Raw genomic sequence first — 26,981 nt, 5'->3', positions numbered from 1 at the left:
CAGAGCCTAGGGAACTTGGTGGGAGGGAACTCTCACCCTTGATTCTCTCCGGGGTCCACATTAGTTTTATAAGATCTTATTTTTCTCCTAACCCTTAATCCATGGAAAATGAAGGGTATGGACAGTCTGGATTTTGTATAAACAATATGGTGGGCCCTCAAACAGACCGAGGGTGCGCCTCACCTTTCAACTTGTCCCCTTTTCTGTTGCATACGTGAGTTTCTTTTTGGGCTCATTTTGAGGTGCTGTAGGTAAATTGAGGCGAAGAATCTGATGGACGTTTCGGATTTAGTTAATACATTTCGTGGGACCCACTTCTTCCCCGTACCAACTTAGGATCGCACCTACAAAACAATGGCGGGAAAAGAACCATTTCCCGCCAATTCCATTCTTTCATTACATTCTCTATAAAAAAATTCCCCTCTTCTGTCCCGCTCAAATCAAATCCTCTCTTCGCTCTCTCACAAACCCTAGAAATCCTCTCCTCTGTCTTTCAAACCGTAGAAGTCCTCTCTTCTCCCTCCCTCCCTCCCTCCCTCTCTCTCTCGATCCCTAGAAAACCTCTCTCCTTCTCTCACTCAAGAAATCAAAAGGGGAAGATGTTGGAGCTGAGGCTAGTTCAAGGGAGCCTCTTGAAGAAGGTTCTTGAAGCTATCAAGGACCTCGTCACCGATGCCAACTTCGATTGCTCGGCCACCGGATTCTCGCTCCAGGCCATGGATTCCAGCCACGTGGCGCTCGTGGCCCTCCTCCTGCGATCGGAGGGCTTCGAGCACTACCGCTGCGATCGCAACCTGTCCATGGGCATGAATCTCAGCAACATGTCCAAGATGCTAAAATGTGCCGGGAATGATGATATCATCACCATCAAGGCCGATGACGGAAGCGATACCGTCACTTTCATGTTCGAAAGTCCCAGTAAGGATTTCTATCCATCTATTTATTTTATTTGGTTTTTTAATTAAATGTTTTTATATTATTGGGGAAATATGTGGCCATTTGGGCAATCATTCCATACTGGCGGGCCCACCTTTCATTGATCCAGATTGTTAGTCAGGTGGGCCCCACTATAGATAGGTAATGCTGGGGGAAATCTCCACCATCAGACAGTCCTGGTTTTGTGATACCCAACTGAACAGTAACATTCCCTAGTCTTAGGGAAATAGGGTGTTTATGTGGGCCAACATTTCATGCTGGTGGGCCCACCTTTCATTGATCCAGACCATTGATCAGGTGTGGCCTCCACTATAGATAGTTAATGCCCGGGAAGATCTCCACAATCAGGCAGTCTTAGCTATGTGACTATTGCTCTGTAAATGGATGGTAGCATTTTGTTGTAGTCTTGGGGAATAATAGTGTTCACATGGGCCATCATTTCATGCTGGTGGGTCCACCTTCATTGATCTGGATTGTTAGTCAGGTGGGCCCATAGAAAGGCATTGGGAAAACCTCCCCCATCAGGCAATCCTATCCGTGTGATAATTTCCCTACAAATGAATGGCAGTAAACGCAATTCAAGATTCAGAGTTTCTTGAATAGATCAGATCATATTATCAATCCTTGCATAGTATTGTGGAATGTATCTGTTGAGGTTTGCTAATTCTGTGGGCCACAAGCTGGTACGTGTGCTGATATGGAACATGCGTGCTTGATTATGTCTTTCCATCAGGAGGGCTACAATTTTTGGATCTTCTCTCACAAAATTCCAGCCCTTTCACACCACAGGTGGGCCACAGCAAGCAAAACAAATGAATAGCCAGACAAAAAAAAAACTTGTTTTAACCTTAAGCTTACTTTGTATATTGTGGCCCATCTGATGACTGAAATGGACTGAGTTGAGTTTTGAGGTCTTTCATGTGTTCTGTTTTGGCACTGTTTCCTGCATATGATGTGCAGGGCTCCCACCCCACGTCGTTATGCATTGACAATACAAACCATGCTTCCTGATGCATTGGCATGTTCTGATACAGGCCTTTTTTTTAATATTAATTGCCCAATGATTTTTATGCGAACTTTCAATATCATATGGAGCTTTGCTGAGCCACACACGTGGGCAATAAAGCTCGTGTATCTTCCAGCATGATGCAATAGGTCCTAGATTCAATCCATCCATCAAAAAGGAACCACTGTATTGATGCCCTAGCCCAAAAATCAGGGTGATCCACTGGTCAGGTAGACCACAGTTTGCAAAACAAATGCAAAGCTATGAAAAACTTGGCTGAATTTTTCTATCCCATCCAACTGTTTCCGATATTGGGCCCAGAATCTGATTGAGCTGGATTTTTTATTTTTTATTTTTGGGAAAATGTTCAAGGTTGGACCAACCTGATGATGGGTTGGGTCCCAGAGTGATGTGCCATGCTGGCAGATGTGTGGCATGCACATCAGTTTTTTTTTTTTTTCATAGGTATGTGCTTAGCAAACTCTATATCATATGATGCATTCTGATATCTTGAACTTTGGATGATATTTCTGATCTTGTATGTGCATGGGTGAGTCTGGTGAATGATGTTTAATTTACTGTCCTCTACAGTGTGGCCCACTGTATCAATAATCTTAATTGCTAGAAATGGGCCCACTATATAGGATGCTGACACAAATGAAAATGCCAACTGCTGTATTGTCTAGAAGAGAAGAAATGGATGGATAATTTGGGTCTTTTAGCAAATTTCTTCTGTTCATTGTGGAATTTTTTTGTATGTAGTCTATTTTATTTATTCTGGTTTATTTGTAAATTCCTTTTTATTGCCCATCCAAGAAAGAATGATTGAAGTTGCTGTTATCTCTCAAAAAAAAGAAAAAAAAAGAATGATTGAAATTATGCATTTTCCCCAGAAATTTATCACTGATCTAGGTTTTGTCATTCTTGAAGGTCAAGATAAGATTGCTGATTTTGAGATGAAGCTAATGGACATTGATAGCGAGCATCTTGGAATTCCAGAAGCAGAGTATCATGCCATTGTAAAGATGCCATCAGCCGAGTTCTCAAGGATTTGCAAGGACCTCAGCAGCATTGGAGATACTGGTATCATCATCATCATCATCATTGCATGAGTTAGTATTGAGATACTTCTGTACACAGAATATTGTGTACTGAATTCACCCACCATCCATTGGTTGAAATCTGAATCATCCTGCACATTTTGAATGTGTAGGCATTCTTGTCAGTTGTTTCATACTAATGTCCAATATTCATATCAACGGTTATAGTTCACCAACAATATCTATGTTTTGGATTGGGGTAATTGCAGTTGTAATTTCAGTGACAAAGGAAGGAGTGAAGTTCTCTACCAGGGGTGATATTGGAACTGCAAATATTGTTTGCCGGCAAAATACATCTGTAGACAAGGTGCGTTAGATATTGACTGCTTTTCCTCCTTTGTTAACAGGCTGAGGCATTTCTCTCCATTTAAGTGGTTGGCGTTTTGTTATTGTAGTGACATATAACCCAAACAGTAAGTTCATTAATGAACAAGTCATTGTAATAATGACAAATGTCATCTATTTGTCAGTGTTTCTAAGCTGGGCTGGACTGGATGGTTTGATTAATCTGGGTCAGAACCAGCCATGGAAATGAGTCAAGTTTCCTGGATAACCATTTGAGCAAGAAATCATTTAAACCATCCAACTCGTCTGCACATCTGGATTGGGAATATTGCCAGTTGGACTGCTGCTTCAATTCTACTGTTTATTGGTAAAATTCAAAATGGGTTGTGCTGTTGGAGGACCCTTTTATTTTTTTTTTATTTTATAGAGCGAACACTACCAACTGTGCTACAGGCAGCTAGTTTTCTGCTTATTTTATTTGTTTAAACATGTCATGGTTGGACTGGAGCAGAACATTGTTTGGATTTGGAACAAACTGCTGACAGAAAGGTCTGGTCTTAGGATAATGTTTGTCATACATTATGTATGGTGGGCTAAAGTTTTAATTTTAAACTCAATTTGGTGAGAACACGTTTGGGGTTACATAAGAGGCTCCTACCCACATGGTGTATTACCACATTTTGTTCAGTTTTCTGTGGCTGATGCGTGGAGATAGCAATGTGAATTTGAATGGGATTATTGTCCTGAATCCCATTTGGATCTGTGTTGCGCTTTGTGCCCCCCCACATTTCCACTGGAATTTGGTTTCAATCATATGCTACAACCCAATCTGATTGACGTTATGTTTTCTGAGGAAAACAGCCAGAGGAAGCGACGATCATAGAGATGAATGAGCCTGTGTCATTGACCTTTGCTCTGAGGTACATGAATTCTTTTGCCAAGGCTACTCCATTGTCGAATGCGGTGACCATAAGCCTATCCTCGGAACTGCCTGTTGTTGTGGAATACAAGATTGCAGAGATGGGTTATATCCGGTTTTATCTTGCCCCCAAGATTGAAGATGAGGATGAGGAGACCCAGACGAAGCCTCCGCCAGAGAAGAAGCCCAAGGTAGAAACAAAGACTGATGACTAGAGATAATCAGCCTTTTTGAAGTTGTTGAGCCTCGTTGTTATTCCTTTTCCAATTTCATCTTGCCTCATCTCTTTATCTTCTTGATTTAGTTATGTTTCTTATTTCTCCAACGAGAAAAGGAATTCTAAGAGAGATTTAGGACAGCTCGTGCATGTATAATGTTGTTTTGGGCAACTGTCAGGATAATATTTTTGGTGGAAGAATTATGTTTAATCAGTCTGAGTTATGCTTTGGACCTATGCCTCATCTATGGGGGACCCCCAAGTATTTGGTGGTTTAATTTTTGGAAATTGCATACCACTGGCTCTATTTTTTGTGAATGTGTATCCGCCATCAGTCAGTAGTATCAACTGAGAACTGACCCGTCTTACTCTGAACATTAATTGATCTCAAATATTCTCTGTTACTTCCTACAAAAAAAGCTTCAATTTCCTATCACAGCAGTCAAGAAACTGCATCTACGTGTACCTGCGTGTGTTGCCTTTGGCTGTGCACATGCACACAATATTCTTTACTCAAATCGACTTGAGGTTGGCTCAGGTAGAGTCAAAACTCGCCCATGGTACTGAATACGAGTTGATGTCGGTGAGGGTTTTAGTATTTTCGATTCTGAGATTCTCAGTGCATGGACCATAGTCAATAGGTTCCCATGATACAAATAACTTGGATCACTGAACGTCGCACTTTACCTGCACAGTGGTGTGAAGGGATAACGACGACTGCAGGAATGGATATCATCCCATGCTTCAAAGAGTTCTGAACTTGTCCAAGACCATGATGGGCCAGATTGTTCCTGTTGGGGCCCACTTAAAATGTCTCACCTCCCCAAAATCCAATCAACTGGTGCAGTCTATGGGTTGGGGTTTTGGGTTTTAGTCGGGCGTGTGGGTGCCAAGGACGAGCCTAAATGCAGGCCATTGTTCATTGGACGGCCCTTGTTGGTCCCGCCACAGATGGTCTGCAATATGGAAACTAGTCAGCCAGACCATCCTAGCCACAACGGATGGTGGATGATAACGATGGTTAAAACATTGGAAAAAGTAATGGCAGCGACAGTTTGATGTGTTTTGATCTGACCGGAACCGCTGATGGGGGGTGATCCGGATTCATACAGGTAGAAAATCCTAGCCGTTAAACTGCCACCATGAGTTGCTACTTCATTTATTAACCTGCTATTTGTAGGCCAGTGATCTGATGGTTCGGATCCTCTAACCTGAAGTGTTATTCGATATCTGCCATCTAAGATGAGTCTTGTCTGATCTGTGCTCCGGGTCACCAAAAAGTAGGTCCCATTCATATGGACCGGTGCATCACAGCTGCAAGACCCATAGTTCCAAATTGAATATATACATTTTGTTTAATACTAAACTATTTCTCTGAATTAAATCTTTGGGTGATCCTGCCTTTCATTTGCAGCTAATCTACCAGACAAGATATTTGGTTTCATTGACTTGTGGCATGTGCAGAAAGACTCATAGTATGTATGGTCTGGACCAGTCAAAAGAGGGGCTAACCCGCCAGCAATGTCCTGCCATACAAAAAGGTCAGCTTATGTTGGCAGGGCTTATCATAAAATACCCCCTCCATCCATACATGCCTAGAGCAGAAACCACATCTTAAAATTTTCACTTCCCAAATTGAAATAATTCAAAACAATACTATTTTCATATTATTTGGTGAGAAAGACAATCCTCCCAAATCTACACACCCTTCCAACCATGGATAAAAGACTCAGATTGACTGATTCAGCCCTCAGTCGTGGGTTGGCAGTGACCCGGGGGAGAGGGTAATCGTGGCATTGAACTGGATCGGGTAGCACCAAAATCCGAGTTGACTTGGACGGGTTGTGTTGGACCCATCCAAGTCCTAAAAACACCATGTTCTCAACTTCTCCAATCCACCATAATTCTAAGAGGGCAAAAACAATGAAAATGACCCTAGAAACAGGCTTCACATTCAACACCTTTCCAATCTACCATAATTCTGAGAGAGAAAAAAAAAAAAAACAATGAAAATGACCCTAGAAATAGGCTTCACTTTCAACACCATTCCAATCTACCATAATTCTGAGAGAGAAAAAAAAAAATGAAAATGAACCCTAGAAATAGGCTTCACCTTCAACACCTTTCCAATCTACCATAATTCAGAAAAGAAAAAAACACTGAAAATGCCGCCAAGAAGGCTTCATATACAGCTGCATATGAAGCTCCCGGAACCTAAAAAGCATATTTACTGTATGGCTCATACTAGTGACAGCAAACAAGAATGTAATATCAAATTATATAAAAATAAAAAAGCTGTGGATAGGGTGTCACGGGTACCTCCAACTTTCTCCAGCATAAACGGCATCACTTCCGAGCTCTTCTTCGATTCGGAGTAGCTGTAATAGATATTGGAAATCTCTGTCAGTTTCTTTTTCTCAATTTATCAGGCAACCAGCCAACCGGATATGGCTTAGAGCAGTTTAAAATATCATTTAAAATGTAAAATGATTGGAATTCAATTGCAGCAAGGTCATAAGTAGGTGCAGAACATGGACAGGACGACAGCTTAGAAAACTTTGGCTATGGCACTGTTTGGTCGCCACTTAAAAATGATCTCATCTAATTTTAGTTAACAGTACTTGTGTATAAGAGATCTTGGTTGATATAAATTATAGGTAATCAAGATTATTTTTAATCCTTCTCTAATTGACAATTACTGTTAACTAAAATGTGATCTAACTCATTTTAAGTGGCAACCAAACAAAGCCTAAGCTTTTCTCAGCCTTGTGTTTTTCTTTTTTGGTAGCCCACCTGATTTTTGCACCAGGTTATCTACACAATGGGACTGCCGTGATGGATGGTTTGGATCTCCTACATATATCAGTGTTTTGTAAGGTATTTTATCTACTATCATGATAAGGTAAAAACGAAGATTAAATATGTAACCAAGTGTGGATGTGAGACCATCGCCACTGGTGCAAAGACTCAATTGCAGGCTTTTATGCCTTCATAGCCCATGAGGTAAACTGATCCTAGACATAAATTATTATTGTTATTTTTTAAAAAAAAAATGTTTGCGTATATTTTACACTGTTACTGTTAGCTATGGGAAAGGGTGCAGCTTGGGTGATTGGGTTAGGTTGAGGGTCAACTGGAGCCCGAACTGTCCTCTAGAGGGCCCAACCTACAACCTGACCCGACCTGAATTCCAACCTGAGGTGCCCAACCCAAACTCCTCTATACTTGACCCCACCTGACCCAAATAGATGTGAACATTCCCAACCTGACCTAAGCCAATCCAATTTCAAAATGGGTCAGCATTTTCCAACCCAAACCTGATCCGGTGACCTTGACAACACAACCTGAACTAAGTGATGTGCCAGACAGTCCCAACAATAAAGGGGTTGATTTCAAGTGGATAGCCAATGATCAAACTTTCACCAAGAAAATCATGAAAGCCAACCTGAAATAGCCAGGTCAGGGTTATGATGATGATGATTGTTAATGCGGGAGAAACTTCTCAACCTCTAGGGTTTTAAGGAAACAAAATTGCATTCCCATAATTGAACTGAATAACCTTATAGTTTATATATCATAAAGCCATAATAAAAAGAACAAGAAAAACAAATGACAGACTAATGGCAATAAGAAGTGAATAACAAAGATACTAAAGTATTTGGGCTGGGCTCAGGTCATCGGTTGAATGGCAGACCTCCAAATCAGGCTTGGGAACACATTATCGAAATGGAAACTAGAAACATGGAAAAGCAATCTCAGTGGAAGACTAACTTTGATCAAGGCAGATAAAGCAGCTTTATCCAGCATGCTGGAATATCTTCATCTATTTTTAAATGCACAGGAAAGATTGTCAATGAGCTGGAATCAATCCAGAAAACGTTTCTGTGGAACGAAAATGAAGAAAGTGAATGTCCCGATTGGTTGCATGGAAGAATGTTTGCAGACAGAAGGATAGAAAGACAGGTTATTCACATTCCATTTTATGAGAAGCAGATAGAAAGCTAAGCAGTGGCAATTCTAAAGATTCCCCGGGGAAAAGATGTCTCCAGTATTACTAATAGTATGTGGATGAATCAAGTAGGGATGTAAATGGGCCAGAGCCGGGCTGGCCCATTGGGCTTTCAGGCATGGCCTGCTTTCGGCCAAAAAAGTAGGCCCAAGGGTCAATCCTGGGCCTAAAGTCTAAGCCCATCTATTAATCACGCTGGGCTCATGCCTTGCATAAGAACTTGTCATCTTGACCTACTCTGTTATGGTTTCAAGGGTATTTTTGTCAATATCATGCATGGTAAGGCATGCCAGATGAACAGCCTAGATATTGTACCAAAGAGGGTGGCGGGTGGCCAGGCTCAGACGTAGACGATGCATAATCATCATGGGCCATGCTCAGGCCTCTTTCTTTAAGCCTGTCATGGGCCCAGGCCAAGCTTGGACAGACCTCGGCCCAGCCCATCGAGAGCCCTAGGTGTTGGGTTCAGTCCTGAAAAGATTGAAAATATACCGAAAAAGAAATTTAAGAGACCATTTCTGAGTCATAAATGGACCTGGTTGTATTTTGCAAGCCGCTCTCCTCGGCAAGGTGCGCCCGCCCTGATTTGACCGGTGGCTAGACCCACAGCTAAGTCGGCGATGAAAGAATCCTCAGTCTCTCCGCACCTATGAGATGCCACGACTCCCCAGTTTGCATCTTTTGCAAGCTTCACAATTTCAATAGCCTCCGTTACAGTTCCTATCTGATTCACCTGGATTAAACCCGATAATTTATTAGAACATGGAAGAGATCCGCAGGGATTCCATAGTCATGTTCAAGCAGCTCTTCAGTTTAGACAATCTACCTACTCATATATGGCTCTGGGAAATTTACAGGGTACCGGCCTTAGCAAACATACAATTTGTAGGGCCGCAGGATTCCATTAGTGTCGAACACATGGTCCAGTGACCTAGACCAATGATCTGATAGGACCAATGATTTAAATAAGAATAGTATCGGCCTACACTGTGGATATAGCAGGTGGCTATACAAGGGGAGTAATTAAATTCCCATGTTTCACAAAATATTGCAATGCATTGCCAATATATCAATTCATTGCAACATTTTGCCAAAAAACTTCATAAAATTCCCTGGTGTCCTTGATAAATATGATGCATAGCAAATCTACGATATGTATCTGCAATAGATTCCCCTATGGAAATTCAAAAAAGAAAAAAGAAAAAACTCAAAAGTCCCACAAAAATCCATTTTCTCCCAAATTCGTTTAGGGGAATCTGTTATCCTACTTGTACTTTATGATTTATAAATTATAATGAACTCATTTTGGACATTATTGCATCACTTGGGTAGACAACAGATTGTTTAGTACCCTATACAAAGGAAACATTGTGCATCCTTGTTTTTTGCAATCTTTTGAGTTCTGTGTAATCATGTCTCTTTCAACATATCCTAAAGTTTTTTGGAAAAAATAAAAATAAAAATCTATCATTTCTCAACGTTTCCCTCAAAAAGTGATACATTCCCAGTACATGCGATATTTTCCATGTGATACTGATATGTTTACGTGTCCCAAGAGCGTGATATGTGCACAGATACCAATATTTAAATCACTAGATACCCCAATGTTTTTTGTTTTTGTTTTTTTTTTTTGAATTGATGGGACCCCACTATGATAGGGAATGCCCCTAAATCACTCAGATTGACAGATCCTAACCCTTTGATCTTCATCCTATTTTCTGTTTTGTCGACAATTCCTGTATTTACTTGACTGTTTCTTTCAGGCCACTGATCCAAGGATTGGGATCATCCAATCTGGAAAAAGTTTTTGGGGCCATCACCCATCGATGATGGGGTCCAACGGTCAATGAAAGGAAGAGCGGCACATACAGGATCCTGCACTTCAGGAAACTGCACATTTTCTGAGGCTCAGTATCCTATGGCTCTAGTATATAATTCACGTGCGACTCCCTTCAAGATTTTCTTTCCTTTCTTTTTAAGGATTTATCAGAGTGAACTTGAGATCCGATAGTTCTGAACGCAGTTAGGAAATTGAAATTCCAAGCTACACCAATGAGGAATCCTCTAAAGAAAGAAGCAGCTCACCCACCACTGCAAAACAAGAACAAACAACCACCCTTGACAAAGCATGCCATAGAAAGACATTGCCAAATTATCCAAATACCTTGAGAAGAAGGGCATTGCAGGCGGACTCGTTTATAGCTCGTTCAATGCGTTTTGGATTCGACATCAGTAACTCATCCCCAACAGCCTGCAAAACGGTTCTGTCTTAAGCCAGTCCTTATTTTAACATGGTGGGTTGTAGTAGGACAAGACAGACCTGACAAATTCCGAGGCCAGAGAATAACTTGTTAAGTTCCCAATCGTCCTTGTCAAATGGATCCTCAATTGAGACAATTGGATAGTCTGGCATACGAAAAGTCAAAAGATTAAAGCTGTATTCTCCTATTCTATGGAGCAAACAGGAAGAAAAAACAGAAAAACAGCCAAAACAATTCTAAGTTCTGTAAAGAGTTTCACGTGATACCTGAACAGAGTTGTGTGTATATCTCAATCATATCCTCTCCCGTCTTGAAATTCTGCCCTGACTTATTTGGGGATTTGAAGTCTAAATCGTACTTCTTCCCTAAATCAGGAAGGAGGAAATGAGCTCAGCAATTCCATCAATGAGCTCGCATCCTTCGATTTAAAAAAACATAATAATAATAAAGTATACACACATGCCTTGGACAAATCATGAGTTAAACAATGGTCAAAATAAAATAAAATAAAAAGAATTTTAAAAAAATACATTTGGAAGAGAAATATGCAAAAACAGTAATAATTTGAAGTTGTCAACTAGATGGAACTTGCAGGCCACTTGAAAGATGGAAGAAAACTTTTAAGAAGAAGACATGCCCATCCTCAGGACAGTTTTCAACTATTGACATGACCATAAAAAACCACACATTTTCAAATGCCACTAGATTATCATTATCTAGAGAATTTCATCATCACCTATGCAGAAGTCAGTAGCAGCAACATCCATTGCCAACTTAATTCTATCGTTATATCCTGCTCTGTCGATTGCCTCCTTTACAATATCCAAGCCTTCAGTGAAACTGCGAACAGGAAGTAAAACAATGATATAGTAAGTAGAAGCAACTTCGTTGTTTCAATTAGTTATCCAAGATACTATTGAATTCTTGATCTTGTGCATCAGTATATCTTAATGACGACAGCAACCAAATATAATCCTATTCATTTGTACTGCAGCCCAATACAAAAAAAGAAAAAGAAAAAGAAAAAAAGAAGAAGAAGAAGAAGGACAGAAAAACGAATATGGTTATATCTCAGCCAAAATATTCCATTTGTGGGTCCTCAATGAAGATGAAAAAACCATAAACAAGAACATGAATTTGAGAATCCATATAATAGTGTAAGGAAGAAAATAACATGCCTCGAGATATTTGGAGCAAATCCACCATCATCACCAACATTGCATCCAGCTGAGCCATATTTTTCCGTAATAACAGCCTGCCCTTTTTGTGAAAAAAGAGAGATAATTCAGAATTAGCGGAGAAAGATGGGCTGGAAGGATATAAGCATTGTGCCAGTAAAAAGGCCAGCTCAACATTTTTCTAAAGCTATACAGATTCATAAATATGTATGCATAAATTACAAAAACAGAATAAATCAGGATCACAGGTCCATGGATGTGAAGTGAAAAACAGAAAGCATTGACACTGTTTATGACTGAACTGAAGTAATGCATTTTGTTCAAAAGCTCCATAGATACTCTTCGAGAATATATACAGTAAGCCAGGCATTAGCAAACATGACTCAAAGCTATCGGACTTAAACATGGGGACACAGGTTGCCGTTGGAAATGGTTACAAGGAGTCAGATAAAAGGACCAGGAAACCTGATCCTCTAACACGTCCATTCGGTTATATGAAGATGCTGAGAACACGACAAACACAAAATGCAGAAAGATGCAACAACTCAAAATGAATTTACATATGGATGGTAAATAAACAAACTATTATGTACAAGACATAATAAGGTTTTCTCCTAACAGCTGCATCTAAGTGTCCAGCATGGAAATCTTTTCAGACAATGGAGTGTCGTCAAGACCAGAAGGTCATAGGCACCATTATCTTTTGTTACAGGAGAGCTTGACTCTATCATTGACCTGGCTATTCAAAAGGGCTTCCCCTAAGACCATTTCCTTCCTCAAATTTGTGCTGATCATTTCAGGGATTTTTTTATTTTTTTATTTTTTTGAAGATTAACTAAACACTTTATTGGCACCAAACCGGCACAAACAATTACACCCTTAACAGAAAAGAAAAGTTAAAGTCTTGTAGGAGATTTATACATAGCCCATTCAACTACAAGACTTTTAACCTTAAAAATGACCTCCCCTTCCTTAGAATTAACATCACTGAAACACCTACCGTTTCTTTCCCCCCAAATGACCCAAAAAAACAGCCAACATAGCCAAGTCTCCAAATGGCCCACTAATGTTTCTGAAGATGAACACCATGCCAAGAAATAAGGTCTGGAACTGAATTTGTCATGACCCAAGAGATGCCAAAAGAGCCGAGGATAGAGTTCCATACACTCCTAGCAAAAGGGCAATGTATGAAAAGATGATTAATAGATTCTACGACCACCATACACATGATGCAGATGTTAGGAAGTACCATGGCCCCTTTTTTGGAGGTTATCAATAGTTAGAATTTTGCCTCTGCCAACAAGCCGACATGGTGTTCATCTTCAGAAGTACACGCATGATAGGCACCTTCATGCAAGGTCCATCTGTATTGGAACCAGGGAAGCACATCATATCAATGGGATTTGGATCGAGAAAATGATTATAAATTAGCACCCCAGATTCTAGTTATGCATCTAAGCATGCAAACATGCGAGATCTTCTCAAAAGCGATTATAGTTTCTCTAGATTACAACTCATTTCGGCTTACATACTCTCACCTTAGCTTAAGAAGGGAAACAGAGATCTTTTTGGCTTACGGGCTCTGTGTTATGCCGAAAGACTCTTCTGATAATTTGGAAGAGTAACATCTTCTGAGAGTGGAAAAAAAAAAAATGATTGGCGAAGCAGATGCACTTCTTGAGCATATATTTCTATAAATGGACAAGATCATACCTTTTAACACATGATATGGTAAGTTCCCTTTTTAAAAAAAAAGATAAAAACATAGTTGATCTATATGCCATACAGCACACACTTTTCATCTTAGCTAGCTTGATAGCTATCAACCAGAGAGTTACAAAAGATCAAAATAGGTTTCTCTTAAAGTTCATCACATCTTTTGGTTTAACCATTTTGCCAGTAAATTTAATCAGGAATTATATGGTCTGTAGCACCAAACGAACAATTGTGGACCAACTCGGCATGGCTTTAGACAATGTCCAATACCAACTCAATTTCTTTCTGAATGATCTGGTCTACGGTAACAAACAAACAGTTATGTATCAACGCGTCGGCTAGTCTAAAGAAGGCATGGCGTTAAATATTGTCCAATACCAAGTCAATTTCTTTCTGAAATATATGGTGACGTCTTCATCTGCGGTTCACTGAAAATTTAACATAGGACAATGTCCTTTTTTTGTAGAGATGACTGTATTGTCATTCTGCCTCAACCTAACCAGCAGCAAAACAGCAAAGTAACCATACAAAAACTCAGGCCAAGACACCCACGGCCAACTTCCGAAGAAATATGTCACCCAAAAACAATTCTCCCAAACTCTCCGCAATGGGGGCAATGTACTTTTATCACCGTTGTAAGCTAGGCGGGGGAATCTCATGAACATTTATGAAATAGCTGTGTATCCAACATCACTGAGGAATACTGCTTTGTTCTCAGGGATGCCACATATCAGAAAAGCAAACTTAGATTTGCCATAACAGGTAGCAACAATTGAGTGGGATAGAGAGAAATATTGCATTTTAAATGGAAGTACCTTCAGGTGATGATAGGTCTCAGAACCCATTTGCATTGCCTCTTCAAATGAGTTTGCGCCAATTGGAAGAATCATAATTTCCTGATGATTTCAATTGTCAATTCAATATAAAGAGAAATGCCATGTATAAAACTATATGTCAAGAAGCTTAACTACAGAGAAATCTGTTTGATACCCTCACCATGGAGTTTTCCTAGGTAAAGAAACAAGAGAGGAAAACAAACAGAAAAAGTAATGATGCGCAAATAATGTCAGATATAACTGTAAGTAAAAAAACATAATTTTAATATGACAAGGAATTTCAGAAGTTTAAAACTGGGTTAAATATGTTACATAATCACAGACACAAAGTTATAATTGGTATATGGTCATACTCAGGTTTCCTCATTTCTCGGCGAAATATTGGATGTACATTTAGATAAAAAAGGAAGAAAACAAATTCATTGCTTTAATGCAATCTGTTGAATTTTAGTAGCATGGAATTCCTCTAGAAGACTAGGAATTGATTTCATGGCATTAAGAATTAAATATCAAATGTGCATTTATTAAGGAGTTTTGTGATGTGGTGTGGTGGATTTAATAAAGGACTGGAAAGTGGTCATTAACTCCAAACATGTTGCCTAAATCACCAACCCCTATGTTCTCCATTCCTAATCCCACTATCCAGATTATAGGTCATTTTCAATTCAGATAGCTTTTTAGCGATTGGAATAGATTACCTTGTAATGTCAATCGATATTCAGAATGTAGACTTATAATGAGATTATGCAAAAGCATGCACATCCTAACCCTAAAGTACCACGCATTGAAGAAACTAGCTACTGCATATCCATTTTCGTGCCATGTAGAGCGACCTGTGATCCAAGTAGCCTTGCTTCTAACTAAAACGCAGAAATGCCCTTTGAAGCTGCAAGGAGAATATTATGGTCACCCTTTCTTTGGTAATGTGGGCCCATCTGGTGCAGGTAATGTCCTATGTGATGAGGAAGAATATTAAAATGGAGTAACTCCATCCTGGCCAGTTGTATTGATTGTAGCAAGCAGAAGCTTTGGCCCTGGTGTAAGAGTCGCATACTTTTCTGTCCAATTTTTTTTCCAGGTGCATCACTGTAGGCTGATACATTGGTAGAGTTGTAATGTAGTTAGATAGATGTCCTCCCTGTATCAGGAACACATGTGCATTGCCTAGATGGATCTCTCTTAGTTTCAGCTAAGTTTTTGGTTATCTAATAAAGAAATTGGTTTGATGGATAATAAATAAAGCAACCTGCTGCTTAAAGTTCTATGATGGAACAAAACGCTCCCAATGTCACACAATTCAATTCATATGGTAAAGATGCTAATGCGACTGGCTGCTAGGGGTTCCCAGCATGAGATGCTATGCTTTCTTGACCAAACTTCTCCAAATATGCTCCCTTCTCAAAAACCAAAAGCAGGAGAAGCCAGGCCAGTGGTGAGAACTTTCTTCCATAATCATAAGATTTTTGGGCAACATAACAATCAACATAATACAAAATCAGAAAACAGTGCATGATAAAATCTCACTAACATGGGCCCAAAGCTGCTGAACTTAACAAACATTTCCACCTGTCTACTATTTACTTCATTATTTACTTCATCAGTTCCATTATTTATTGAGGTTAGTTTCAAAACTTGCATCAAAGGTACCTTTTTTCTAACAAACGGGGTCAAAGGCACTAATATGTTCCATGAACATACTCATTATCCAGTAATTGTACACAAGCAAAGTTCTTCTTCCTCCTTTTCCTTTTCCTTTTCCATTTTTTTTTTTTAACGGATAGCTCAGAATTTTATTAAAGAAAACAAAAGTGCTACAACAACAATGCCAAAGAAAGACAGCTGACTTAACACAGAGCATCCTGATCTCACACCAATACAACATACAAAAACCACCCTTATCTCCTATCTAATAAGAAAAGAGAATCTGATAGCTCCCTCTTTAGCGAGACGATCCTCAGAATTTGCTTCATGGTGCAAATAGGAGAAGGTCGCATCAATGTTATCAATAAATCATTTGCCGCCTTGATCAGATTAGAAACCCCCCACAGACGATGGCCAGATTTACCCATCTAATTGCATCGCTGGAGTCGCCTTCGATGATTATCCTAATAAGAGTGAAATTAACGGCTAATCTAACCCCCTGAAGTGAAGCCACAGCTTCAGCATAATTAGCATTGCACACTCCAACAAGGCCGGAAAACCCTAGCAATATGTCTCCCCGATCATTACCCAAGGAACTACCATCAAAATTTAGGTTGAAAATTCCATCAGGGACCCTATGCTGCCTTTCTCAATCCTTTCATCCTTCATCCACTCAAGATGATTTCTGCCCAATCGGATCCAGTCCAATGCATTGGAATGCCTTTCATCTTCTTACCAGCCTTCCTATCCGTCTTTCATCACCCTTCTCAGCAGCCCCGCCCGCCCCAATATCAGACTGGATATATCTTTTACAGTTTTGCTTACCAATCATTTGATGGTTAGCCTTCATACCCTTCAAGATTTTTTTTATTTTTATTTTTCCTGAGATTGAAATTACAATTTTATTAAAAGCAGGGATTTTTTTATTTTTTTTAAGGTGAGAAACACACACACTACCACCCCACGCACGCATGGGTTCTCGAACCCTTGACCTCAGAGATGAGACACACGGTGTCTACCACTAAGCCAAGAGAAGAGACCCCTTAAGAGTGGAGAAATGTGGGAAACATTATAAAGATAAAGCCAGGAGGATAAGATGATGGGAAATCATCCTTCCCCCACTCGGAACCGGGATACAGTTCCTTTGAGCAATAAGCTCATCTCAGTAACAATCATCAAATGCTTTAAGACAATAGCACACTCAACCACCCTCCCCTCATGCTCTCTGAAAGACCTTTCTTGGAGATTCTGATCTGTTGTTGAAGGTCTGGTTGCTGTTCATTCCAGATCGGTCAAAGACCTGCAGTAACAGCAGCCTCCACAAAACCACCTTCCCTTTCCACCATTACCCCAGTCCCGTGCTTGGAAAATGCCATCCATGCCATCTGGAACAAAGTAAAAAAACCTCCTCCACAAATCTGTCATGTAATAACAGTGAATAAACAAGTGATCCATAGTCCCAGAGCACATGATGCAATCATTGATCATGGGCACTTTGCTGCTTCAGTAAGATTTGTCTTTAACAACCAAGCAGCAAAACACCATTCTGAATCTGAGTAAGTTGAAGAACAATTTCTCTGAAACTCCCGGGACCTATCAAGGTTCCATCATCATCTCTCTGTTGGTCAAAGAAAGACTTATATCTTTGAAGCCACTCATGCAACCAAATGAATTCCTCGAATTGTTCATCTTTGAGGTTTCTTTGTAGGCACGGGTCCCAAATCACCGTTTCCCCAGTCACACTACAAAAGTACAAGATGTTCGCTTCCTCCAATAGAACTATCATAGATAGTATGACAAAGTCATGGCATAAAGGTCTATCACCACAACAGAGATGCTACACCAACATTGAAACACATCCCTTGGCGAAGCTACACCCCTAAAGAGTGCTCTCCAAATACATGCTCTTTATATTGCAAAACACTCCTTAGTAAATCACCCTCCCTCCCTAAACCTGTATTTACAGGCCATGATTTTGCTTCTACAAGCCACCTCTTTCTTACCCAAACCTTCACAACCACTTCCCCAGCAGGACAATATTCATGAGATCTAGCTTTTTACACTGCTCCCCCTTAAAACTGAGGCTTGCACACTCCTTCACACTCCACCAGATGGAATTTGTGTTTCTCTTTCTTTTCCTTCTGATTGAAATTCCTTTGCAACGTTTCCATGATACTGGAGATATTAACCAGGAACTTCAATAACAACATGAAGCAGATCTGCATGCCGGTCAAAGCCACTTTTATGAGAGTAATGCAGCCTCCGAGATACAGGTATCTACTTTTCCATGACGAAAGTTCTTCATTAGATCCGCTCCATCCCAAACGATCTTTAGGGCTGGTTTGTTTTGCTGAAATTCCTGGTAAGTTGAAGTAATTGTGTCGTCATTGCGATTTTACCACAGCCGAATCGAACACAAGAATGGTTGGTCAAATTCATATGCATTCGGGAGTCAAGTAAAGGAATTTGTAATCATTGCACTTTTCAAGTAATTACTGTGAAAATCTTAAATCAAACAACATCGTCAGTGCATTTTGGTGATGATTTGGCATTGATGTAAAAATGCCATCATTACAATTTTACCGCAGATGCACCAAACGCAGGAATCGGCGGTCGAGACAGGTAAAGTAATTTGTAATAATTACACATTTCCTTTTACTTACCAGTAATTTCGGCAAAATCACAGGCACTTAGCTGGCTTTCTCACAAAAAGCAAAATATCATAAAGTTTTCTATCCATCCTCTCCATTAGCTCTTAATTTGATGAAAATATCCATGAAGCACTAAGTTTCACCTATGAAGATTACAAAAGTTAGATTGCTTGGGTGCATTCATATGACCTCGTCCAAACATCAAATTGCATTTGCTATATCTACATTTATTTTGTGCGAACTATGAAATGTAGACAATTAAAGGGCTTGTTGCTCCCATTGAACCAAAGTCACCAAATATAAAAACTGTGCTTTAATTTGTTACATATCTTGCAGGTGCCTCAGAAACGCTATACATGAACAGCTAATTCTAACAAAAATATTCATCAATCATTTAAATTTTGTAACCTGGATCTATATAGGGCATACTTGGACGGCCAGATTATTGCCAGCATGCTTCCCACCACTAATAACAGTGATGGCTGGGACAGGAAGAACTGGACCGGGTTTACACGAAAGATCGGCAATGTGTTTATAAAGTGGGACCTGCAAGAACAAGAAAGAGGAACGTGGGAACTTGAAAGCAGAGAAATTCAAACAGTCCAGTAGATAAAATTGGAGAAAAAAAAAATTGATGAGATCTAAAAACACTTGCCTCCTTTTCAGCAGCACCAGCTTTACAAGCAGCAATTGACACAGCTAATATAGCATTTGCACCAAGTTCCCCCTGCATCCCGAAATGTTGCAGTCCAGATATTATAACTGATAAAGTGGACATGTAATGATTTTCAATTTACCAAAAAAGAAAAGAAGATTTTCTCTGCATTGGTATATCTATATCATCAAATAGATCAAGTGGACTGAAGCATATTGAAAGAAGATATGCAGACCCAAAAGATTTACAATCTGCCTCTATACAATGTTCACAGTATCCAACTTATTCCATATCAATCAAGTAAAGACTTCCCATATCTGATATCTCCTCATCAAACTTCCATAACAAAAGCAGCATTTTCTTCTAAATAATCACAAATTTGAACTATTTTCTTTTTAGAAAACTTCCAAATTTGTGACTAAGCAGAAAAGAGCCACTTTCATGCACAAAGCTGATGTGGATGGTATGGGGCCCGGCAAACTCTGGATTAGGATACCCTAACCGCTCACACAAAGCATTAGGTATTTACGAGGAACATCGATAGTGAGCATACAATGCTCTACAAATAAGCAATAATACCAGCACAAACAACCAGCAACTTGTGATGTTAAAAATTTCCAGCTCATTCTACATGCAAGCAAAAAGGAGATCCCATGAACTACTAATTCAGGAATCTTGTACCCCAAACTGTGTTAGTTTCTCTAGAAATTACTCACAAAAATAAAAAGAATACATACCATCTGAGCAATTCTAAAATGTCTATGTTTCCCAAATATGAATTTTGGTAATTAAAAATGCTCGTAATAGATTAGACTTACATGAGGTAGTCGCAGATTGGATGGGCTTTTCAGGACCATGGCAAATAGAACACTGATGAGTAGTTCCTTTATGAAAACAAAGACTAGAATGAAGTTCACTTTTCTATATTCGACCTGGCTAATTTTTGAGGCCACATCAAGCTCAACTAGATCCGACTTCGTTCTTAGTATGTGGCTTCAAGCAAGAATCAAAAGGCTAGCATTCAAAGTTCATAGTGTCTGTCCTCTCCAAAATGACGTGTGCTTAATAATTAAAATTTGTTGAATAAATTAGAATTTACATGCTACCTCATAGTAGGTGCATAAGGCAGCAACAGATCATTTGAATAGGCATTTTAGCACCAGGGCAAGTAGGACAAAGATGAATAGTTCCTTTATGAAAACAAAGACGACATTGAAGTCCACTTTCTACATTCAACCTGGTTAACTTTTAAAGCCACATTTGGCTCAACTGTATCTGAATTCAACTTAATATGTAACATCATCCAAGAATCATAAGGTTGGTCGTAGACACTTCCATTCCCATGTACCTCAAGAATAAGTTTGTAGGGTCTTGAAGCTGTGCTGAATAGTGGGATTTCTAAAGTAAAATTTTTGAAATGGAGAATGAATATCTACATATAAGCTGCAGCAATAGAACAAAGAATAAAAAGCAACGAACAGATCCAGAGAAGACTGACTGGTGGATCGTACCAAGCCTCACATCTCACCCCCAACATCCATCTAGATTGGAAAAACATTACGATCTATAAGATTCAATCCATCTGAAAGTAAACAGATATCAGTGACAACTTGACTTACGACAAAATACACTCCAGAAATGCCATTTATCTCTGTAAAACAATGAGTTGGACAAGAAGATCATTGATATTCTCATACTGGCTAATTGACGTTTTCTTGATATGCTGGGCGCATGAATTCATGCTAGAAAATGTACATGTGACATTCTTTTTATGAAGATTGTTTCCAAATCAATATCCATTTTTAGATATAAAAAATGGTATAAAATGCAGAATCCCCGAGTCCTATTCAACTTAATTTGAGGACAGAAGTCTTGCCTTATTTTCAGTTTTGTCCAAGTCTACCATCGCCTGGTCTATTTGGGACTGAAGTGTTGGATCCATACCAATCAGGGCTTCAGAAATCTTCTCATTGATATTCTTAACAGCTTTAGAAACACCCTTTCCAAGATACTTTCCCTTGTCCCCATCACGTAATTCCACAGCTTCGTGCCTAGTGAAAGAAACATGAAGATTAGTACCCCATTGGGATTAAAAAAAATTAAATGAAAAAGGGAAAGTAATCATGTAAAAGATAAGAGAGGTTGGAATAAGGTAAATGATGAAAAGCAGCTGAAAAGACCTAAGGTCAGGTTTTACAAGGGAACTTAATGTACATATATAATCAGCAGCATGTAAGCATACCGCAACAGAAACGACAAGTTTTTTTTTTTTGAACAGTGCAAAACATTTTTATTAAAAAAGAAAACCACAACCAGAATATACAAAGAATACAGAACCGAAAGAAAAGCAATGACAATCCAATCCAGCTATCAGAAACCACAAGTTATTCATTCCAAATGATGGAAACTAAATTATTATGCACATTTGCATTGTAAGCATGACGGTAGAACCCATAATATCAGGGGTTCAAAGAAAAAGAGAAAAAAAAGAAAGATCCTAAGCATTATTTATATCAGCCATTATAATTGTGTAACAGCTGATAAAAACGCCCTCTAAATGGCTTATCCTAGGAACCGTTACCCATGAGAACCCTTTGAGAACTCATCTCACGTGATGTGGGCACAAAATCCGAACCATCCACTAGATGTGTCACCTCATGAGCTCCTTTGTTTTTTAGTTCCCTGAGGCCCCAAATGGACTGGATCATTTCTGCCAAAATGAACGCAGAGCCCATTCCGAATGCTTATCTGATACGGAAGTTCTAACAAAGAGAAGAAGATGCCGTTCCCCCTCCCTCTGTCAAAGGTTCTCTACACACACACACACACACACACACACACACACACACACACAAATGCTTTCATGGGAATTGGTTCTCACAGTAACTTCATGAGAACTTTTGACACGTGATTTGGGCATAAAATCCGGATGGTCCACTAGATGAGTAACCTCATGAAACCCTCAAGGCTAACCTTTTGTCCTGATTTAAAAAACTGATGGGCCATAGCAACGTGAAAACTTCCAGGCCCTTGATTTTCCTCTCACTTTGTTATGGCCCACCAAAATTTTGGATCAAACCAAAAAGTTAGCCTTGGGGGTTTCATGAGGTGACTCATCTAGTGAACCATCCGGATTTTGTGCCCACATCACATGTCAAAAGTTCACACAAAGTTTCTGTGAGAACCAGTTCCCGGTGAGCATTAATATATATATATATATATATATATATATATATATATAATCTCCCTCTTTTGCAAGAGTCAGCAACATCATTTGCATGCCTTCAAACGTTACACTTTAGAGAATAAAAGACAGCTATTTCCGTGTGTCCCTGAACCTCAAAAAATATGAAGCGAATTTCACTCTCCTAGACGCCCACTTAATAGCATTATTACAACCCTCTTCAATGATCAAAGGCCCCACATCCAATTGAAAAATGACATGCGGACCATATTCAAGAACTCGAAACTCGACCTGACTTGGATGTTCAGCTGGGTCAGGTTGACTCAAAGGCCTAGACAGTTCTTTACTTGGCTCAACTCATATTTGATAATTAATTTAATAATGTTTATAAATATTTTAGGTAGTAGTATAAGATGAAATATAAAAATCTGAAGAAATAGCAAACAGGCAGCACTTGGCATGTTGCTTAAAGACCTCAATCCTTCTCATAGAGGTTTCGGGTTCAAACCCTATATATATATATATATATATATATATATATATATATATAGAGAGAGAGAGAGAGAGAGAGAGAGAGGCATGCTCACCTACGCACCTACGCATGTGCGCACCTTTGCACACGTGTCATGGGTGTCGAATCCGAACGGTCCATAAGATGCGGAATCCCATGAAACCTTAGGGGGTAAATTTTCACCCTGATCTAAGATTCTGGTGGGCCATAGCTAAGAGAAATTCAAATCAAGGGAAGAAACTGTTTGCATTTTTATGGCCCACCAAAGTTTTGGTTCAAAGTAAAAATTGGTACCAGGAGGTTTTATGAGCCTCTGCTTCACGTGGACCATTTAGATTTTCGAGACTCATCAAAAAGTTCGTAGGTAGTCTGTATGGTTCCCATGAGCTCATATATATATATATATATATATATATATATATATATATATATATATATATATATAGAGAGAGAGAGAGAGAGAGAGAGAGAGAGAGAGAGAGAGAGCTCTTTTCAAGCAAGTGGCTCCATTAAATTCGTGGTGAGTCAAACGAGACAGTGACTCAGTCAACCTCATGAGTCGCCCCAACTCAAAAACCGACTCACTCTCACAAACAAATTTCATGGTGACTCGACCTAGAATCTCGTCAAGTCGACTGGGCGGAGTTTCAAGTTGAGCCACCAAGTTTTAGAACTATGATGTGAACTTTCCTAAATAAGCAGGATTTCCACATCATTTGATCCCACAACACTGCAAGGACCAAGGAATGCATACTTTCGCCCTTTTCACTTCTTAGTACACCTCCCACGCTAGAGAGACCTGGGATTCCAACTCTTGCCCTCCATCACACCTTTCCATTTAAATGCTCCGAAAACTCCAGGCTAACAAATGCCCCATCAACAATCATAGACCTCATTTTTCTTTTAATAGTCTCCACTAATGAAACTACTAAAAGGGGGGAAAACTGGGGAAAAAAAGTCCTACCATTCTCTTGACTTGAACAACCCTGAAACATATTTTGGCCGAGAGGCTGATGTCATTGCTGACAGGCTAGATGAGGAAGAGGTGGTTTGGTTGTGTTTGGAAGTCATTTTCTCTATGCTTAATGCTTTTCTTTCAATAAACTATCATCAGCTCTCATAAAACAAAATATTCCCACTCCTCTCTTTCCATATAACCTCCGTAATGTCATAAGCCAATATTCCACACATCGTTCCCTTTGCAGGCAACATCTATCCACCTGATTATTGACCTGCAAATAAATATTTACAAATAAAATAAACCAATGGGTCCACAGTCCACACGCAACTGAAAATAATCCATCAGTTGATGGTAGATCGTTTGATGGCGGATGTTCTTGTTGTCTATTTCCCTTCTGTGGCAAGGCTGAACAGAAATAAGATCAACAGTCTGATCATTGAAAGATGGGCACCATCGGTAAGGAACACTGGCTCAGAAGAGAAGTACTGCTCTTTCAGACCCTGCATTCCCTGATACCTCTAACGATAGAAAACTCCACATTACAGTACATAACAACTCAAGTACAATCAAATTACCAAATCCAAATTAGAGTGGGAACTTATTTCTATCTATAAAAAATAAAAATTAAAAAAAAAAAAAGAAGAGGCTAGTACATTGTATTGATCAAGGACACATAAATTCAAGGTCTTGGATCGAATCAACCTACAATCCAAAAGATGCCCCACTAGGGGACGCAGCACGGAACATTCCTTTGTTAGTGTACAGATCAACCTCAACCGTAGGAATCCCTCTGCTATCAAAGATCTGCCGAGCTTTAATCTTCGTGATTGCCGAAGGAACAGCTTTCTTCATATGATTCGACTACAATTTTCAAAAGAAAAAAAAAAAAAACACCACAAAAAGTTATAAAATTCCATATAGCAAAATATTAAAAATCTTGGGGAAAAAACTTACAATGAAGAGAACGGGATCTGGAGCTTTTGCCCTAACGGCGGCATTGACAGCATCTTCAATCTTCCGAGAGAGCATGTGCTTGTCGAGGTACTCTTGTACGGACATCTTCACTACGAAGAATCTCTTCCTGAGCAGAAGCGTGAAAAGATTCTGCCCTGGATTCTCCTATGAGCAGAAATGTGACGATTGTTGCCTAGATCTTCTTCAAAACCTATAATCTGAAATGAATCTGCACTAGTTCTTGATTTTCCCTAGATCTTAGGGTTTTTTCTAACCCTAGGTCGGGGATCCTGAGCTGATTCCTGCGACTCAGAAGTTGAGATCTGAAGAGCTTCGTCTTGGCTTCTCTTTTTCAGTAGAAGCGGTTTCTCGAAGGCTCGGTTTTACTAGAAACCCTCGTTTGCAGACTCTTTTCCTTCTTTATGAATTAAAAAAAAAATGCGGGAAGGATTTTATTAAAAATGGTAATGCTGATGAGGAACTAACTGCCCTTGGAAACTCGTTTCCAGGATTTTCATTTCTCTTTTCTTATCCCAGAAATCGGAAACGGATCGGCAACTCACCCTGCCACTAGTGGTCGGTGCTCTGTTGACCCCGACATGATGTCTGTGTCTCATCTCCCAGATCATTTCATCGTATGAGCCCAAAAATGAGGTTGATCCAAATCTTAAGTGGACCGCACAGTGTTGATTGAATGGCTACCATTAATAGCTTCTTTGGGCCACGAAAGTTTTGAATATATTTTTTCCCTTCAACCGAGTCTCTATGACCTGATCAAAAGGTTAGATGTTAAATAACCATTACAGTGGGCCCTAGGAGGTTTTTAATGGTGGACATTCAATCAAAAACTGTTTTCATATGGTGTGGTCCACCTAAGATTTAGATCTACATCAATTTTGCCATCAAACCCTAAAACTATCTTTCAAAATGGATGGATGGACGGTGTGGATAAAACACATACATCATGGTGGGCTCCACGTAGCACCGGCCACTAACCACCTGGCTGATGGCAGCGTTACTAGCCCAACAGCGTCCCTAGAAATCCATTCCCTTATGGGAGCGGATTACCGTGGGGCCATGTTGGGCCACCCAGCCCTTTTCCATGGGAAGCAGATTGTGTAGTGGGTAACTCACTAAGCTTAGGATACTGAGTAAACACCGTGGGGTCATTAAGATTTTTTTTTTAATCCTCTCCATCTCCATTTTACCAGATAATTTTATGAATTGAGACAAAAAATGAGGCATATATAATGTTCAAATGGACCATACCACTTGAAAGAGTTGAATTAAACATCTATCGTTGAAAATTTCTGGGGGCTACAGAACTTTTGGATCCAGCATATATTTGTGTTTTACCTTCATCCATGTCTGTATGATCATATGAACAGGCTGGATGACAAATAAACATCACTGTAGGGCCTATAAAGGTTTCAACAGTGAAAATTATTATCCCCACTATTTCCCGTGGTATGATCCACTTGATCTTTGGATGTGCTTCAAGTTAGATGGAAAAACGGATGGACGGTGTGGATAGACCACATACATTCAAGGTAGTTCCAACTGAGTTTACATAAATCATGTTGGACCCGTTTAAATGCTTCTCTTTAGTTCACACGTGTGCCAAGCTGCACATGGGCAATGAGGCCCATCCACCATTTCACCCCCATTGCCCAAGCATCTCACCATCCCGATCTCTATAATAATCCGTCACTGTTTAAGTAACCTACTACCCAATACACACGTCAAATGCTTCAGTGATGTGTATTTTTCATTTAACTCGTTGATATGATCACACAGGCTTAGAATGAAAAATAAAAAATAAATATAAACTTGATCGAGAACTTTTGTAATACTTTTTTATCATATGGCTCACCTGAATGTTTTCTATTTTTTTTGTTTTTCACTTTTTAGCTCGTGCCTGAAATGATACCGAAAAAGGAAGCAGGTTGCATAATAACTCG

The 26,981-nt window shown here is 39.5% G+C and overlaps 2 protein-coding genes across 3 annotated transcripts; one reads left to right on the top strand and one right to left on the bottom strand.

The window, feature by feature from the left end:
• Positions 1-446: 446 nt before the first annotated feature.
• Positions 447-4,700, top strand: LOC131243926 (proliferating cell nuclear antigen-like). Its single transcript, XM_058243553.1, has 4 exons — positions 447-918; positions 2,873-3,025; positions 3,252-3,349; positions 4,189-4,700. The coding sequence occupies exons 1-4, from the start codon at positions 600-602 to the stop codon at positions 4,459-4,461; spliced, it is 843 nt and encodes a 280-aa protein (XP_058099536.1). The 5' UTR covers positions 447-599; the 3' UTR covers positions 4,462-4,700.
• Positions 4,701-6,393: 1,693 nt separating this feature from the next.
• On the bottom strand, positions 6,394-25,542 carry LOC131243925 (cytosolic enolase 3). Of its 2 annotated transcripts, XM_058243551.1 has the most exons (13): positions 25,021-25,534; positions 24,773-24,927; positions 21,287-21,461; positions 19,411-19,482; positions 19,185-19,301; positions 14,443-14,523; positions 11,912-11,988; positions 11,470-11,573; positions 11,000-11,098; positions 10,793-10,878; positions 10,637-10,723; positions 9,008-9,205; positions 6,394-6,841 (listed from the first exon to the last, which is right to left on the bottom strand). In XM_058243551.1, exons 1-13 carry the CDS (start codon positions 25,123-25,125, stop codon positions 6,773-6,775), a joined length of 1,425 nt encoding a protein of 474 aa, XP_058099534.1. In that variant the 5' UTR covers positions 25,126-25,534; the 3' UTR covers positions 6,394-6,772. The 2 variants fall into 2 exon arrangements, with proteins under 2 accessions (XP_058099534.1, XP_058099535.1); XM_058243552.1 differs by lacking the exon at positions 9,008-9,205 and having other exon boundaries at positions 25,021-25,542.
• Positions 25,543-26,981: the final 1,439 nt, after the last annotated feature.

Source organism: Magnolia sinica, chromosome 4 (assembly GCF_029962835.1).
Source record: "Magnolia sinica isolate HGM2019 chromosome 4, MsV1, whole genome shotgun sequence".
In the NCBI taxonomy this organism is placed as follows: Eukaryota; Viridiplantae; Streptophyta; class Magnoliopsida; order Magnoliales; family Magnoliaceae; genus Magnolia; species Magnolia sinica.
Note: the sequence above shows the minus strand (reverse complement) of the source record. Positions and strands in the feature narration are given on the sequence as shown.